This window comes from Odocoileus virginianus, chromosome 1, assembly GCF_023699985.2.
Source record: "Odocoileus virginianus isolate 20LAN1187 ecotype Illinois chromosome 1, Ovbor_1.2, whole genome shotgun sequence".
Classification (NCBI taxonomy): domain Eukaryota; kingdom Metazoa; phylum Chordata; class Mammalia; order Artiodactyla; family Cervidae; genus Odocoileus; species Odocoileus virginianus.
The window spans coordinates 81030075-81049384 of NC_069674.1; the positions used below are offsets into that span (position 1 = coordinate 81030075).

At 38.3% G+C, this 19310-nt stretch overlaps 1 protein-coding gene across 5 annotated transcripts in view; it reads right to left on the bottom strand.

Annotated features, from left to right (window-relative positions):
- Nucleotides 1-19310, bottom strand: part of ELAPOR2 (endosome-lysosome associated apoptosis and autophagy regulator family member 2) — a 210808-nt gene that overhangs the window by 41789 nt on the left and 149709 nt on the right. For all 5 annotated transcript variants that reach the window (XR_011488608.1, XM_070470051.1, XM_070470065.1 and 2 more), the window contains 3 exons: nt 18748-18836; nt 6407-6587; nt 4922-5050 (listed from right to left, as the gene is read on the bottom strand). Coding sequence is in view for 4 of the 5 variants with exons in the window: in XM_070470051.1 (XP_070326152.1) it covers nt 4922-5050; nt 6407-6587; nt 18748-18836 (399 nt within the window). In the remaining variant the exon portion in view is untranslated. The remainder of the gene's footprint in view (nt 1-4921; nt 5051-6406; nt 6588-18747; nt 18837-19310) is intronic.

Genomic DNA, 19310 nt, shown 5'->3' on the forward strand with positions numbered 1-19310 from the left:
ATGACTCACCTAGAGCCAGACATCCTGGAATGTGAGGTCAAGTGGGCCTTAGAAAGCATCACTACGAACAAAGCTAGTGGAAGTGATGGAATTCCAGTTAAGCTATTTCAAATCCTAAAAGACGATGCTGTGAAAGTGCTGCACTCAATATTCCAGCAAATTTGGAAAACTCATCAGTGGCCACAGGACTGGAAAAGGTCCGTTTTCATTCCAATCCCTAAGAAAGGCAATCCCAAAGAATGCTCAAACTACCACACAATTGCACTCATCTCACACACTAGTAAAGTAATGCTCAAAATTCTCCAGGCCAGGCTTCAGCAATACGTGAACTGTGAACTTGCAGATGTTCAAGCTGGTTTTAGCAAAGGCAGAGGAACCAGAGATCAAATTGCCAATATCCGCTGGATCATCGAAAAAGCAAGAGAATTCCAGAAAAACATCTACTTCTGCTTTATTGACTATGCCAAAGCTTTCAGCTGTCTGGATCACAATAAACTGTGGAAAATTCTGGAAGAGATGCGAATGCCAGACCACCTGAACTGCCTCTTGAGAAACCTGTATGCAGGTCAGGAAGCAACAGTTAGAACTGGACATGCAACAACAGACTGGTTCCAAACAGGAAAAGGAGTATGTCAAGGCTGTATATTGTCACCCTGCTTATTTAACTTATATGCAGAGTACATCATGAGAAACGCTGGACTGGAGAAAGCACAAGCTGGAATCAAGATTGCTGGGAGAAATATCAATAACCTCAGATATGCAGATGACACCACCCTTATGGCAGAAAGTGAAGAGGAACTAAAAAGCCTCTTGATGAAAGTGAACGAGGAGAGTAACAAGTTGGCTTAAAGCTCAACATTCAGAAAACTAAAATCATGGCATCTGGTCCCATCACCTCATGGGAAATAGATGGAGAGACAGTGGAAACAGTGTCAGACTTTATTTTGGGGAGCTCCAAAATCACTGCAGATGGTGACTGCAGCCATGAAATTAAAAGACACTTACTCCTTGGAAGGAAAGTTATGACCAACCTAGATAGCATGTTAAAAAGCAGAGACATTACTTTGCAACAAAGGTCCGACTGGTCAAGGCTATGGTTTTTCCAGTAGTCAGGTATGGATGTGAGAGCTGGACTGTGAAGAAAGCTGAGCGCTGAAAATTGATGCTTTTGAACTATGGTATTGGTGAAGACTCTTGAGAGTCCCTTGGACTGCAAGGAGATCCAACCAGTCTATCCTAAAGGAGATAAGTCCTGGGTATTCATTGGAAGGACTGATGCTGAAGCTGAAACTCCAATACTTTGGCCACCTCATGTGAAGAATTGACTCACTGGAAAAGACCCTGATGCTGGGAGGCATTAGGGGCAGGAGGAGAAGGGGACGACAGAGGATGAGATGGCTGGATGGCATCATCGACTGGATGGGCATGAGTTTGAGTAAACTCCGGGAGTTTGTGATGGACAGGGAGGCCTGGCGTGCTGCGATTCATGGGGTCGCAAAGAGTCAGACACGACTGAGTGACTGAACTGAACTGAACACTAACATTATTACATAAGCATTTTTATGTATAAATGATTCACCAACATTTTAATGACTGAGTTGATAGTTTATCCTGTAGACAGGTATAACTAATTCTCATCATGTAAGAAATCACTCCCACTACAGGACTTACCTCCTGCTGACCATACATCCAGTGTAACCATTCGGATTGTTTTAGCTAGTTTAAGTGACACTATAATTAATATATTTTTGGTAAAGCTTTTCTATATTTTTCTAGAAAAGAATCCCAATAAAAGAACTGAGAGTCAATTCCTAGGTAGGTTGATAAGTAGTCTGGGGCCCTCAAGGAGGAAGGGGTCCAGGGCCCTCGAGAGGAGAAAGGGATCTGGGGCTCTCAAGGGGGAGACAGGGGTCTGGAGATCTCAAGGAGGAGAAAAGGACAAATGTTTTATTTTCTTTAAGCCCAGAGCTGATGACTGCACAACAAAACAACCCATCTTGCTCAAGGATATGTTTTTCCTTAAACTCTGTACCAATGATTATATAACAGCAATGTATCCTGCCTGAGGACTCGTTTCTCCTTCTCGAGAACCTCCTGACTAATCCTGTCATCTTAAAATGTATGTTGTGGGAGTGGGTCTCAGAAAAGTATATGAGGCCTTGGTAAGACTAGTGAGAGGGGGCCCTCTCCATCCCCCTTCTGATGTCTATGTCAGAAGCTTTCTCTGTCCCTTTTTTCACTTTAATAAAACTCTGCTACACAAAAGCTCTTGAGTGATCAAGCCTGGTCCCAAAGCTAAATCTTCTTTGGAGATCACGAATCCAACATCTTTCACCATAAGCTATCACAACTACTGGGCCAAATAAATATATTTTTTAAAACCAATATTTTGTACTGTTACTCTGATTCTGAAAGCAATGTGAATACATGAGGAATATTTATTAAATACAGTAAAGTAAATGAAAAAAAACAAAGTAATTCAAACTTCTCAGAAACCTCCCAGCCCAAGTAATGAACAACATTTCAGAGTATTTTTTTTTTCACTCTTTTTCTAGTGCATAATTTTCTTTAAAATATACCTTAGGTTTTATTGTATAATCTATTTTCTGTTTTTTTTTCACTTGACATTATCTTCTCATTTTTCTAATAATCATTATAGCAAAAATACTTTCCCATTAAAAATCTTTGTTACATCTAGTGTTAAAGAGTTAACAATATGCTATATATAAGGTTATATCATCATTTTATTTAATCATACCCCATGTTGAAAACTTTATTTTCTCATATTTTTGACTCTCATAAATAATACTAAAATTAACATATCTGTGCATAATTTCTTTCTTTACATCACACAGTTTCCTTGGTGCAAATTCCCAGATGTGAAATTACCGGGTTAGAGAACGGGACCATTCAAAATGTTTGAAATACTGCCAAATTGTTTTCCATATGGCTGTCATTTTTAATGATTACATAACATTTCATCCAATTAGTACAGCATGACTTTTATAAACATTATCATATTTCTGGAATTTAGATTATTTCCAGTTTTGTTATCAGAGATAATGCTCAGTGAAAGCTTCATGAATAAACACTAATCTGTTTACAACTCTAAATTCCTCTTAAGCAAAATTCCAGTAAAGATGTACTTATACATACCTGTTCCACAAGCGTGGGAAATTCCAAGTGAGCCTCAAAAAAGAACCTCAAAGTACTCCAAGTCCCACAGGCAAGTTGGTCAAAGCACCTCCACTTTAATTCCATGAATCAGTAATGAGCTCACGAGACAGGCTACCCTGGGCCTCTCACTTTGATCCTCAGTATTCTGAGCACTTGAGGAGTATTCTCCTCAACGCTAGTTACTGAACCACCAGTCATAAAATTATAATCACCTTTTATCTTTGTGTCTTTCACCCTACTGTTTGCTATTTCAGTATCACATGCTAATATTGCAGAGATGTATACTTAGATTAATAATTGAACATTTCAGAAAATCAGCAAAAATTTAAATTATAGCCTCTGAGTGAATGAGAAGCCTTCCCTGGTGGCTCAATGATACAGAATCCAGTGTAGGAGATATGGGTTAGATCCCTGGGTTGGGAAGATCCCCAAAGAAGAAAATGGCATCCACTGCAGTATTCTTGCCTAGGAAATCCCATGGACAGAAGAAGCTGGTGGGCTACAGTCCATGGGGTCACAAAAGAGTTGGACACGATTTAACAACTAAACAACAAGTGAATGAGTAAGCAAGTGGATAAATCAAATACTGCCATGAGATTTAGACTAAGAGCAACTTTTAAAAATATTAATGTTTCAGATAATCGTCACTAGTAAGTGCACGCACACACAAATGTACCAATGCTTTCATCAATACATTCTCTTTCTTATTTTTGCAATATCTCAAACTTCCTCAACCACAGGGTAATTTTAGAACATAAATCCTATAGTCGGGTAATGATTACTACGTAATTTCTTCTTCTCCTTTAGAAAAAAATCCCAGAAGTGGGATTATAAGGTGATAAAGAGTACTGTTCCATAATGTTCTTTATATATAAAGGCTTCCTTCATGCATCTGTTTAACCAAAATTATTCAAGAACATAGGATTTGTCAACCTGAGTACTCATGTGTACACCTCACTCCCCACATTTCAAATCTGTTTATTTTGGATACATGCTGATGTAAAACAGATGTGATTAAATAGCATTTTTCCAAGTATTAAATACAGTATTGAGAAAAACTGAACTGATAAAAAATACCAGTTAACTTGTAAAAGTAAAGAGCACATTTTAGTATCCGTAACATCTATATCTAGTGTCAAGTTTAAAAATACACATACAGATACTGTCATTCATTTGAACAACAAATATTGCAGAATAACTAAGTGCTATGATCCCTAAAATGTAAGAACAAATAAAATTCAGCAACCATCCTATAGAGTTCAGCCATGCTTCCAAGTTTTCAGTAAGTGAGGCTGATACATATTTGTAAATATGGTCATAGATTCCATAGGAAGAGGAGTATGAGATGATTTATCCCTCCCCGAGCTCAGTGCTGAGCCAGAAAACCAGTCCAGGCAGAACACTTTCATAAAGTGGTATGTATACACTATGACCCTTCCAAGAAAACAACATAAATTTCATTGCCTCCCTTAGTAATCTATTCTAGTATTTATAACAACCATAAGTGGTGATCCTCAATATCTGTTTCAAAACTGACTCCAAAAATGCAAAATAGCTTATATTCTTACAGGACAGTCACATGGCTGTGGCACTGTATTGACTATTTTTATGTGAGGTCTGGAAAGACGAGTAGCCAAGTGATAAGATTAAAGTTCCTCATAGCAATATTTAGTGTGTTTTTACACAAGTGAGTCCAAGAGTCACTACCACCAAAACACATTGAGAAGGCTGACTCGGAACTCACCATTCATTCCGTCACACTTCGAATTCCCAACATTGAAACAGGAGGTTTTCATGTTGCCAGGAAGCACATTCCACCATTTATATTCAAACCCAAGTGCAGGCTCCGTTCCTGCTGGACATGGTCTACATTCTACAAGAGACGAGTAGGACAGAGAATTACAGTGATGCCACATCTGGTTAATTTCCATTTCCTCTGCTCCAAGCACTACTAAACTTTAATCTTCAGGGAGGCAAATAGTAAGGAGAGAGAGTAAAGCTCTTAAGAATTAACAACTTATACTTGATTAACATGAAAAAGTAAACGAACACAAACTCTTCTAAGATAATTTTTTTCATTTCTGAGAGTAACTGCTTATACTGAATTAATGTGCATAAGAAAGGTAACTCTGAGACAACTTCTCTTACATGTGATTTTAGAATCAGTTTCCTCCACTTCATAAATAAATATTACATCCTTCCTATTAGTCACTAAACTTACCAGAACATTATATCATTTAATTATGGACTGATGGCTTGAAATTCAAACTATAGGCTATACTGAAAAGTGATGACAGGAGCTGAGGGGTGTGGAAAGAGTCAGATTTATAAACAAACCTTATTTAAATTAATATTTAAATCTGCAACATTGAAATAAAAGGGTCTTTTACAACCATTGTTTCCATGTAGCGAAGACTCTCTGCATTACCACATCAGTAAAAGAAGGGGACAGAAATTGTTTATTGAGCAAGCATTCTCTGGTGCTAACTTCTCAATGATGATGAGCTAGACATTATTCTCTGCAATTTTACAAATGAGAAAACTGAATTCAAATTAGTGGATACATCATACTATTGATAGCTTGCAGCAAGTAGATTTGAACACAATTCAACTGCTTTTTATGCTCTCAAAGGCTCTGGATATTAAGCATACAGCATGGTTATACTCAAATAAGGTATCTACAGCAATATTGCATCGTAATCTTTATCTAATAAAATTAAAACAAATTCTGTAACCAGCTTTCTTTAATATTGTGAAGTTTTTCCCAAATGTACGCGTTCAAATAACCTACTTAGGGACTATTTAATTTGCATCTGATCAAAATAATCAATTTTTTCTATTATTATGGTATAAAATGTGATTACTCCAATTGAAATAGGAGTTGTATTTTATGCTTACATCAAAGTTTGTGTGCATACACACTGGAAAAGGAGCGCTTCTTCTTAATCAGTTAAATTAGTGAATTTTCTTAAAAATATCCAAAGCATCATCCCACTAAGAGGATGTGTGTTACACGAAATGCCATTTAAAAACTATTCTTTGCTATACTGAATAAGCCACTGCAGTCTCATAATTCCCTTATATTTCTTAACTCTTCTTCAGCCTGTGAAATAAGAAAATTATGTGTTTTAAGGAATTTTCCATAAAAGCAATTCAGGACAATGTCAATGTGACCCAACAAGTTTATTTTACTAAAGGTCCAATTCTTGGGCCAATTGATATCCCGTACCCTTTGTTCCATCCGAAAATGTTCCAGGAGGGCAGGGATGGCAGGAAGATGATCCATTGTTATAAAATCCAGGGTTGCAAGGTGGACAATCCTTCTTCTCTCCAGAAGGGGGCAACCTAATAGCATCTGTGAGATCCTCTCGGCAGATTTTGGGCTCTATCCACTTGTACATTATCTGTGTCTGCAAAAGAAAAGAAAAAAAAAAAAAACTTGCAGGTCCTGTAACATGCTTTATTTGCTTTAAACTTCCAATAACAAAAATGCTAAACTGACAGCCTAGGTAAGGTCCAAATAGTGACAGAACAGAGGGCCAGCTGAAGAGAATCTAAAACTTTAGTAACAAAATGAGACAGAAAAAAACATTTTCATGGGGAAATGACAGTTACCTCCAAATGGTTTTACGCTAAGCTGCAAAGACCTTACCGCATATACACAGGGCATCATTATGAAATTCCTCTTTAAAACATACAGAACATGACTGCAGCTCTTACTCTTCTAGCCATTTGTTCACTTTATTCCGTAACTGCCCTAAGTTTCTCTGCAGACTATCTTCCTTGTGCTGAGACCCGACCCACACTACCCTCCTCCTTTCCCCTTCTACAGCCTACATCATCTTGCTTTGCACATAGTGATGATTAAAAAAAAAAAAAGTTACTTTTTTAGTTGCATATCTCTAGCTTCACATCTCAGTCCCATTATTTCATACACTGGTAGCTGTTCTCTGAGCCTTTCCAAATAACCTGAGGTTAGACTACAAGAGCCGTATCTAAACTATCTCCTCCTGAGGCTTCTAGGCCCTGTCACCTGTGTTCTAAGTGACAGGATTAAGATCTCCTCTACCTTCAAGGAGGCTAGCTAGTCTTTTAAACTCATCTTCTCACACATGCGCGTACCCAAAAACAAAACAAAATATAACTAAGGAGCTACAATTCAGCCAAACCCAGAAAATTGTGATTATAAAATTCTTACCTTTTGGAACTAGAAAGAAACACTAAGTGAGTTAGCCATTTCAAAACAAAATGTATATTCTCAGTGAAAAATAGAAAAGGCAGTCTACATGCAAAGAGAAAAATCACTCAAATTCTTTCATAACTTAACACACTTTTTAAAAATAGACTAAAATTCATTTCATATGTTCAGCTGAAAGTACCATTTCTCCTTGAAAGCAATGATAAGTTTAATATTGAAGCAGGAGAATCAAAATTAAAGACAATTCTTTATAGTTATTTCCAGTTAATAATAAATCATATATAGTAAGCCCTTGAGGCCACTCAATTTTATTCTCAAATATTAATAAATTACCTTATCTGATGAAGGCTGCTTAAGAACATAGTTTAAAAAGTAGATGTCTCAACAGAATTATAAATAACTGTTGTGGGTTTTTTTTTTTTTTTACAACTCTGCATTTATGGCCTACGTCATGATACAGCTTAACCAGCCACTTCAACCATCTGCCTTTCTCACCATCTGCAAAAATGATTCCTATTCCTGCTGGAGTTTCTTAAATAGCTGAAAAAATTAATTAGATCCTATATCCAACAGGAGCTCTCAATTCCTCCGAGAAAGACAATATAAAATTCAGAGAATGTAAGCAAATAAACACATTATGTTTGGGGGACGGTCTTTTTAAAAGTCTGGCTTAATAAGTATAAAAACAACTTTCTGATATGATCAAATCACAGATTTGCTGATTTATTTTGACATTAACTAAAACTGCAAAGAGTTCTGTGTGTGGTATCGCACTGTTGGGAAGGGACGGCTCCCATTGAGAGTGGGTGCGGTGCTGAGGCTGTGCGCTGAAGGCTCATCCTGGAGGCATTGTGCAATCTTCCCCACCATTCCAGGAGCTGTTATATTATGCACATTTATAAATGAGGAAATTTCAGGTAAGAGCTGTTAAACCTGCCCCCAAAGTCATACACAGCTAGTAAATGGTAAAATAGCACCAGCCAAGGCGCGTTGGTTTGGTGAGGGTAAAAATAAAAAAATTTTTATTGATTTTAGACAAACTCCCTAACCACATGATTTTCAAACCAAGCACAGTATATCTTTAAAATTTAGAAAATGTGCACCACCTTTAAACACTTGGAAGTCAAATTGCAAATGCTCTGTAGTAAAAGTTTTGTTTGCAAAACCTTCTGCTTCATATGCAGATTGATTCTGTGCCTCTCTTTCTAATGCGGACAGATGCTTTCAAGTCTGGCTGACTGGGGAAAGATAATGATTAATATTAATGATATTTAGTACCAGATGGCTCACAGTGCAGGTGAAACACCAACAATCAACTCATTCTTAGGCAAGTTGAGATAAAATTATGAAATGCTTTATGAAACCAAAACCCTAATAGAGCAAAACTTAGCAGATTGCCATTAAGGCTACAGAAAAGCTGTAAGATCCATGTATACTTATATTAAGCATGAGTAAAATATGTTTTAAAGAGATGCATTGGAAGTATCAATTGGAAGCTGGTTTTCACATAAAAATAACATTCAAATTTGAGACTGGGTTTGTCCATGATTGACAGCTTTCTCCCTTTGGAAATCTCTGCACAAACCCACCAAACCCTTTGCAGACTGATGGAGCTCATCTAAGCTAAATTACATGTGATTTAAAAGGATTTACTGATTGCCACTCTAGCATAACAGCCATGTGCGTCACAATGTTCTAACTCAAAAGTTTTCAGGCAGACAGACTATCGCTCACCTCTCTGCCTCTCCCAAACCTTGATCCTCTCCAGTTGCAAACCACTGGGCACTTTCACCATTTCTCTCGGAAGTACCACCCCATTCTGCCAACGTGTGAAGAACCCTTCCTTCAAGGTCGAGCTCAACATCCACAAATGCTCAAAGTTGGTCCTCAGCCACACGTCTATGCATCCACATTCACCAGGATTCCTTTTTTATGAAGCCTCTGCTGCTGCTTTTCCTTGTCATTTCCTCCCTGTCTCTGCTCTAAATGCTTTAAGCCTGGGTCCTATTCTTCCATTATGTGGAAGACACCATGGGGATCTAACATTGTCCTGAAGGTTTTAGCTGGGACTCTAGGTAAGGAAATGTTCTAAAATTAAATATAATAATAATAATAAACTGAACTGACACTATACATGGATGACCTTATGGTATGAGAATTACATCTCAGTAAAGCTTTCTTTTAAGTAAAGATGTTAAAGAAGACTTGTAAAATTTTTATTTTAAATTCAGAAATCCCTAGTCACTGAAAAACGCCACGTTGTTTTTCCATCATCCTAATTAAGAAACAAAGACTCCAAGTACATCATTCCACTTGCTTAAATCGCATAGGAAGAAAGGCACATCTAAACCCATATCCCTGTAAACCCTATTTTTTTATGTTCTCTACATCTTACTTCTGCTATAAAACTCAGAAGGACTGTGTTACAAACTTTGATTGTTAAAACGATTTGTAATATTGAATTTAGTTAAAGAGCAAAGAAAGTACTAGACAATGTGACACAAAAACACTAGCAAACCCTTTATGATGCAACAATTTCCTAGACTCAGAGATGAAAAAGTCCCATGGTTGGATGTCTTCTCTCTAAAAATTTCACTTCTAAAATGCCCTTCCCTACCAGGCACTCTCTAGCCTTGACAAAAAGTGTCCAATTTGGCAAAACATGCTGTTCCAGAACTGGGAAGTTCTGGTTGTTAGAACATCATTACATACAACTGGAATTTATGTTCTTTAAATTTGCCTAATAAACACAAATTTTGCCTTATGGGATAACACAGAAAGGTCTATTTGGTTTTTATTCTAAGACTTTCTTTCAAATGTTTAAACTTACTATTCAGGAAATTCTTACTAAGTATCTACAACATGTAGAAGAAAGAATTGTAGGAAATTTAAATATTAGTAAGACAAACTGTTCTGAAAGAGGTTTACAAACCTCTGTTTGTAAGAGAAAGATTTACAAACTGCTATAATACAAAAAGAAAATATATGAAGAGGACACAAAAGCATCAGATTTGGAAAACAACAGAGTTGATTAGAATTCCAGTCTTAAGACATAGCCATAAATAGCTATGACCTTAGAAAAATTATTTAATCTCATTAAGCCTCAGTTTTCTCATTTTCAAACTGGGTATACTAATGTCTAGTTACACAGCTGTTGAAAAAAAGAACTGGAAGCAATGTTTGAATATACACACAGAGCAAGCATGCAGATAAATATGTAAATGACACCTGCTTCTGCTATTAACACTATCACTACTATTACTATTATCATCGTCATCATCATCATTTCCAAGAGAAACATGAAATGTCATGGTTACTCAAAGGAAAGAGATCAAATCTCTTTTGGACTAGTAGAAAACATTAGAAAGATGATCACCACTCCACCATCCAATGGGGTCTTTCCTCCAATCTGAAACAATATTTCTAGTAACTTCAATAATATTTCACATGAAGTAATTAACATCTACTTCTTTTCTCTGGGGTCTTCCCATTTTGTCAAAATTTCCTCAAGCCTCTACAGAGGACAGAATACAACACTCTGTGTTAATTGTATACTCATTTAATAATTCTCTCATTCATTAATTCATTCAAAAGATAATTCACTACCTTCTGCATTCTGGGTACTCTACTAGAGCTAAAATTTTTATTTTTTTTTAAATAATTAAGAACATGTTTCTGTCTATGGGAAGAAGAGAGTTCAGTGAAGGAAACAGTCATCTTTACAAGTATTTGCAATAAAGTGATCTCATATCAAAGAAGACTCCAGAGAGTGCCATGTACTACAAGGAGATCACACTGGTCAATCCTAAAGAAAGGACTGATACTGAAACTCCAATAATTTGGCCACCTGATGTGAATAGCCAACTCACTGGAAAAGACCCTGATGCCGGGAAAGACTGAAGGCAAAAGGAGAAGAAGGCGCCAGAGAATGAGATGGTTGGATAGCACCACCAACGCAATGGACATTAACTTGAACAAAATCCGAGAGATAGTGGAGGACAGGGAAGCCCGCAGTGCTGCAGTCCATGGGGTTGCAAAGAGTTGGACATGACTTAGCAACTGAAAAACAATAACACATCAAAGCATTGCAAATGCTGATCATCACATAAGTATCAAAAGAGGTATGTGCAAAATTCTGTGGGAATTCCCAGGATTTCAAGACAATCTTGCCAGATCTACGTTATTTAAGAGTGATGTGTTCTGGAGTCTATGCAGAATCACTCTCATTTTATTGTGCTAACAGACAATATTTCTTTCTCTTTTGGAACTAACTTATGTGATGATGACAGGAACTGGGAGCCACATGGTCCAGCCTTCCCAGCCATAGAGATTAGCAGGTGAACTAAGCAGTATAACCAGAGTAGCTCACACTACTGGATAGAATGGCTGGTCTGAGATGGGCTCGAGATTCAAGCAGGGCCAGTATTTTCAGAAACTTTGTTCAGCCCTCCTTTGATCAAATGCTGTAAGGATGATAGTGGCTGGAGTGGAGATATCAGAGTGTATCTGGCACCACAGAAAGAAGCTATCTGAGAAGGAAATCAAACTGAGCCAAGAATATCAGTGAGAAGAGCAAAAGAAAGGCTTGGTAAAACTGCTTGCTCTGTGATAACTTCCCCAGTCACATGAGTCAAGGGACCCCTGCCCTGCCTGTTCCCACCCAAATTCTGAAAAGCATTTTTTAAATTCAATATATTAACTTCATAATTATCTCCAACTGCAGAAGCCAAACTGACATGGTATGGAGCCTGAGTGTGACCAGAATGTAGGGGTGAGAGTAGGGAGTTTCCCTGGATACAACTCATGATATAAGCAAGTGCTAGAGTAGGCGTGCTTTCACAGTAGTGAGTGAACTTGAAATTTTCATGTGTGTTTTGTTCTCTAAAGGTTGCTTAGAACCCACATTTTACAAATGTTGCATGAGGTACACCTATATATCTATATATAAATACATGCAAAGATTCAGTGCTTGAGATTTGAGCCCAAAAGAATGTTGACCAGTGAAAACAGACAAGTATTCCTCAAGAGAGGGCATCTTTTAATATTAACAAAATATTTGATAGAGCTTCACATTATCTCCCTGTGGATAAGACAGAGGACTGTGGACCAAATGATATGATTAGTGGCTATATGGCCAGTTTAAGAACTATATATAAAACATTTGATCTTATAAATTTTTTTTATAAACATTTCACCCAGGTTTTACATAGCTCTGAAGCCTTCCCTGATTTGGTCAGAGCACTCTAAAGCTCAGACTTCTCTGCTATAGCACTAACAACAATCAGAAATAATGACTCATTTTCTATGACAGACTATCTCTTTTTCTAAAGTCTAGACCACATGTTCCCAAATTGCTGAGATCTTGGACCAGTAGAGTCAGAATTACCTGGGAACTTCTTAGAAATGTACATTCTCAGGCCATGCCCTGGATCTACTGAAACAGAAAATCTGGGACAGGAACCTCCAAGGGAGTCTGATGCTCACCAAAGCTGAACAACAACTGCCCTGCAGTCTATGGAGACATGTATCTTCTTCTATCTGTCCTTACTTGGCTCTGCCCTCATCACTCAGCACTCTGCATATAACCAGTGCTCAGTAAAGATTTATCAAATGAATAGGTGAATGAGTAGACACTCCACATTTTTCATGATGTGAATGAGAGTCTATTAATCAGGATTAGAATGGTTAGAGTTACCAATTAAAATTTTCCTTAAAAGTGTATCCTATAGGCAGGCAGCGTATTAAAAAGCAGAGACATTACTTTGTCAACAAAGTCTGTCTAGTCAAGGCTATGGTTTTTCCAGTAGTCATGTATGGATGTGAGAGTTGGACTGTGAGGAAAGCTGAGTGCCGAAGAATTGATGCTTTTGAACTGTGGTGTTGGAGGAGACTCTTGAGAGTCCCTTGGACTGCAAGGAGATCCAACCAGTCCATCCTACAGGAGATCAGTCCTAGGTGTTCATTGGAAGGACTGATGTAGAAGCTGAAACTCCAGTACTTTGGCCACCTCATGCGAAGAGCTGGCTCATTGGAAAAGACCCTGATGCTGGGAGGGATTGGGGGCAGGAGGAGAAAGGGACGACAGAGGATGAGATGGTCGGATGGCATCACCGACTCAATGGACATGGGTTTGGGTAGACTCCAGGAGTTGGGGATAGACAAGGAGGCCTGGCACGCTGTGAATCATGGGGTCACGAAGAGTCCAACACAACTGAGCACTGAACTGAACTGATAGACAGGAAACAAGCAAACAACTAAGTTTCAAAAACTTGAACATTCCTGTGTCATATGAATTACAATGTTCAAAATCTGTATACCTCAAGAGCCATTTCTCTTGATGATGCTCTCCAAGCAAGGGGATAATAAGATCCAAAAGAGCATGACAGGACAATAAGAGTCAAAACACAGTCGATGAATGCCCTGGGAAAGATCGTTAAGCCACCGGCAAATCGCCAGGCTACTCCAAGCAAGAATAAATAACTCTTAAAAAGATGAAACCAGAACAAACAAAAATGTTGAAATAAAATTAGAAAATATTTGAATGGATGTGTATAATAGACATGTCTTCACTGTATCTGTTATCTAATTAAGTTCCCATTGCTTTTTGTTCACTTCTGAAGCTAGAAACCTCTCTCTTAAAGTAAGACTTAAATCAGTATTTAAATAATCAATGATATAAAAGAGACATTTAATAATGACCTATAGTATAGCATAGGGAATTCTACTCAGTAATCCATAATGACCTATCTGGGAAAAGAATAAAGAGTGGATATGTGTATATGTATAACTGATTCACTTTACTATACAGCAGAAACTAATACAAATTGTAAATCAACTATACTCCAATAAAAATTTTTAGAAAAGAATCACTGAGTTTATGGAGTGCTGGTACACTGTTTTGCTATATATCAAGAACACAAAAGGAGCATAATTTTTGTGTATCTGTGTACACAAATATGCCTGTGGGTGTACACATGTGCCCATATATGTGTGTGTAGGCATGTATGTGCACCCTGTACATTCTATATTTAATATGTGGCTCTACTTCTTTAGTTCAGTTTAATTCAGTCGCTCGGTAGTGTCTGACTTTTTGCGACCCCATGAACCGCAGTATGCCTTCTTTCAGCACAGGCCAACTAGATTTTATCATCCTGTTTACTGACATCATTACTCATTGACATAATAAAACATGATTTTTGAATATTTTTATTATAGCAAAACAAGATCCATTTGTATATTAGATCTTATTCATTAACACTTCAGTAATGTTTCTATTGTTGTTCAGTGCTCAGTTCAGTTCAATTCACTCAGTTGTGTCCGACTCTTTGTGACCCCATGAACTGCAGCACACCAGGCCTCCCTGTCTATCACCAACTCCTGGAATCCACCCAAACCCATGCCCATTGAGTCGGTGATGCCATCCAACCATCTCATCCTCTGTCATCCCCTTCTCCTCCTGCCCCCAATCCCTCCCAGCAACAAGGTCTTTTCCAATGAGTCAGCTCTTCGCATGAGGTGGCCAAAGTATTGGAGTTTCAGCGTCTACATCAGTCCTTCCAATGAACACCCAGGACTGATCTCCTTTAGGATGAACTGGTTGGATCTCCTTGCAGTCCAAGGGACTCTCAAGAGTCTCCTCCAACACCACAGTTTAAAGCATCAATTCCCAGTGATGTCCAACTCTTTCTGACCCCATGGACAGCAACACACAAGGCCTCCCTGTCCTTCACCATTATCCGGAGCTTGCTCAAATTCATGTCCATTGGGTCAGTGGTGACATCCAACTATCTCGTCATCTGCCATCCCCTTCTCCACCTGCCTTCAATCTTTTCCAGCATCAGGGTCTTTTCTAATGAATCAGCTCTTCACATTAGGTGGCCAAAGTATTGGAGATTCAGCTTCACCATCAGTCCTTCCAGTGAATATTCAGGGTTGATTTCCTTTAGGACTGACTGGTTTGATCTCCATGCAGAGCAAGGGACTCTCAAGATTCTTCTCCAGCACCACAGTTCAACAGCATCAATTCTTCTGTGCTCAGCCTTCTTTACAGCTTAATTAAACACTACAGTTCCAAAGAATAGCACAGAGAGATAAGAAAGCTTTCCTCAGTGATCATTTTAAAGAAATAGAGGAAAATAATAAAATGGGAAAGAGTAGAGACCTCTTCAAGGAAATTAGAGACACTAAGGGAAAATTTCATGCAAAGATGGGCACAATTAAGGACAAATGCTATGGACCTAACAGAAGCTGAAGATATTAAGAGGTGGCAAGAATACATAGAAGAACTATACAAAAAAGATCTTCATGACCCAGATAACCACGATGGTGTGATCACTCACCTAGAGCCAGACATCCTGGAATGTGAAGTCAAGTGTGCCTTAGGAAGCATCACTATAAACAAAGCTAGTGGAGGTGATGGAATTCCAGCAAGCTATTCGAAATCCAAAAAGATGATTCTGTGAAAGTGCTGCACTCAATATGCCAGCAAATTTGGAAAACTCAGCAGTGGCCATAGGACTAGAAAAGATCAGTTTTCATTCAAAAGCCAAAGAATGTTCAAAGTACCACACAACTGCACTCATCTCACACGTGCTCAAAATTCTCCAAGTCAGGCTTCAACCGTACATAAACCAGGAACTTCCAGATGTTCAAGCTGGATTTAGAAAAGACAGAGGAACCAGAGATCAAATTGCCAACAACTGCTGGATCATCAAAAAAGGAAGAGAGCTCCAGAAAAACATCTACTTCTGCTTTATTGACTATGCCAAAGCCTTTGACTGTGTGGATCACAACAAACTGTGGAAAATTCTTCAGGAGAAGGGAATACCAGACTACCTGACCTGCCTCCTGAGAAATCTGTATGCAGGTCAAGAAGCAACAGTTAGAAACAAACATGGAACAACCGACTGGTTCCAAATCGGGAAAGGAGTATGTCAAGGCAGTATATTATCACCCTGATCATTTAACTTATATGCAGAGTACATCATGAGAAATGCTGGGCTGGAGGAAGCACAAGCTGGAATCAAGACTGCCGGGAGAAATAACAATAACTTCAGATATGCAGATGACACCACCCTTATGGCAGAAAGTGAAGAACTAAAGAGCCGCTTGATGAAAGTGAAAGAGAAGAGTGAAAAAGTTGGCTTAAAACTCAACATTCAGGAAACACCAAGATCATGGCATCTGGTCCCATCACTTCATGGCAAATAGATGGGGAAACAATGGAAACAGCAACAGATTTTATATTCTTGGGCTCCAAAATCACTGCCGTTGGTGACTGCAACCATGAAATTAAAAGACACTTGCACATTGGAAGAAAAGCTATGACCAACCTAGTCAGCATATTAAAAATCAGAGACATTACTTTGCCAACAAAGGTCCATCTAGTCAAAGCAGTGGCTTTTCCAGTAATCATGTATGGATGTGAGAACTGGACTATAAAGAAAGCTGAGTCCTAAAGAATTGATGCTTTTGAACTGTAGCATTGAAGAAGACTCTTGAGAATCCCTTGGACAACAAAGAAATCAAAACAGTCAATCCTAAAGGAAATCAGGAATATTCATTGGAACAATGCTAAAGCTGAAACTCCAATACTCTGGCCAACTGATGTGAAGAACTAACTGACTCATTGGAAAAGACCCTGATGCTGGGAAAGATTGAAGGTGGGAGGAAAAGTGGACAACAGAGGATGAGATGGTTGGATGGCATCACTGACTCAGTGGACATGAGTTTGAGTAAGCTTTGGGAGCTGGTGATGGACTGGAAAACCTGGCCTGCTGCAGTCCATGGGGTAGCAAGGAGTCGGACACAACAGAGTGACTGAACTGAACTGAACATAAATTTAATTTGCCTTACTCATCATAAAGGAAAGTTCAGCCAAAAAAAGTTTAGCTAAAGAACATTATTCCAAATTACTTTCAACCCACCTTAATGGAGGAAGGCACAGAAACCCACTCCAGTATTCTTGCCTGCAGAATCCCCATGGACAGAGAAGCCTGGTGGGCTACAGTCCATAGGATCACAAAGAGTCAGACACAACTGAAGTGACTTAGCATGCAGTGGCTCTCTGCATATATTTTCTAAATAGAAATAGCTCTTACTTGGCCATTAAAGGACATTCAACATCATACTTTGTACTTCATAAATCTTTGCTCTTTAAAAACTGTTAATGTTACTCTTCTGATTGAAATTAATAAATGTACTTCTAAATGAAAATGTCCACAATTTAAACTGTCCTTCCTTTGACCTATTCTAAGTACTTGCTATACTGTAAATATAAGAATATACATGGTCTTAAGTATTGGACAGTAAATTTAAAAAGCTTAAGGACTAAGGGTAAGATGAACAATTATATAAATATAAAAATTAAAGATTAAAACCTAAGGACAAAAATAAATGTCATTATTTCAAAGATGCAAACACACACAAAGAATGCTGCAATGGGCTTAATCTCAGTTTCGCCTACTAACATAGACTGGTAAGGCTAACTTTTTAATTAAGACAATGGCAGGTGTCAACTGCAGAGTTCAGGTTTGTACCCTTCCTCTGGCTAAGTGCCATTTATATGATAATTACTTTGTATTTTCGAAATGCAATTACACAGCAATCTGCCATCAGCCTATGGCTGCATGGCTTTTATTGACTGAACCTACTGAGAAACCAAATAATTAAAGAGAAGTTAAACAGTATCTTCATTCTGTGAGTCTCAGAACACACTTTAAGGCTGTGCTCTTCTGATACTAATATTCCCGAAAAAATTTAACTGTTTAAAATAGCAGTAACTGAGCACTCACTATGCACCAGGAACTATGTTAGGGAACCTTAAATTGAGTATCTCATGTATTTTCACAGCAGGCCTAAGAAATAAGTACTGATATTATTCCCATTGTACAGATGAAAAAAACTGAGACTTAGAGCACATAATTTAGAGCACATAACAAGCCACAGCACTAATAAGCAGTGTGTGGTAGTCGCTCAGTCATGTCTGACTCTTTGCGACCCCATGGACCCCCGTGTGACCCTGCCAGGCTTCTCTGTCCATGGAATTCTCTCTCAGGCAAGAATACTGGAGTGGATTGCTTCTCTAGAGGACCTTCCCAACCTAGGGATTAAGCCCTGGTCTTCTGCATCGCAGGCAGATTCTTTACCATTTGAGCTACCTACAGGGAAGACCTAATAAGCAGTAGGTATGAAAGTCAAAGCCAGAAAGGTGGGCTTGGGAGCCTAAATTCTTAAGTTTCCTCTGTGCTACTTAAACACACATGCTATATATCTGCTCATTTATATCTGTCTAGGGAACAAACTGCAGTCTGCTCGAAATGGGAAAAGGAGGGGATAAATGAGGGATGTAGCTGACTGAACATAGCCTGTACCTTTCCTTCCTCATCACACGGAGTGTGGATCTGGAAATAGTCTTTTGAGGTACAAGGAGGGCGCTCCGTACACTCGCTGGATCCTTCTTCTGCAACACAGGAGTGCATTTCAGAAATGAGTCATTCCTGTTGTGACACTAAGAAAAAGGTAAACATGAAAACAAGCAAACAAACAAAAAGCAGACAAGTGAAAAGTAAAAATAATCTTGCCAGAGAATTTAGGTAGAACTCGTTAGGCCTAGAGCAAATGAAGGCCTGGATTTTTATTTTTCCTAGAGCAACAAATGTTTCCAAGGTACACAAGAAGTATATCACAGTTTCTAAGAAAACATTAGATTTCCTCCATTATCACTGCATGTTGTAAATCTGGAACAAATTAAGTTTCTAAGTACATCTCCATGCCAATGAATCATCTAAAAGTACAATATGAATTTTCTTAGGCAAGTATAAACATATCCAAAACAGCTACCTGGGGGTTGTGGAACAGAAAACATTATGGACAAAAAGAAAACTTCTGCAGAAAGAGGTAATTAGAAGTCCTATTTTATCCACTAAGTATGGAT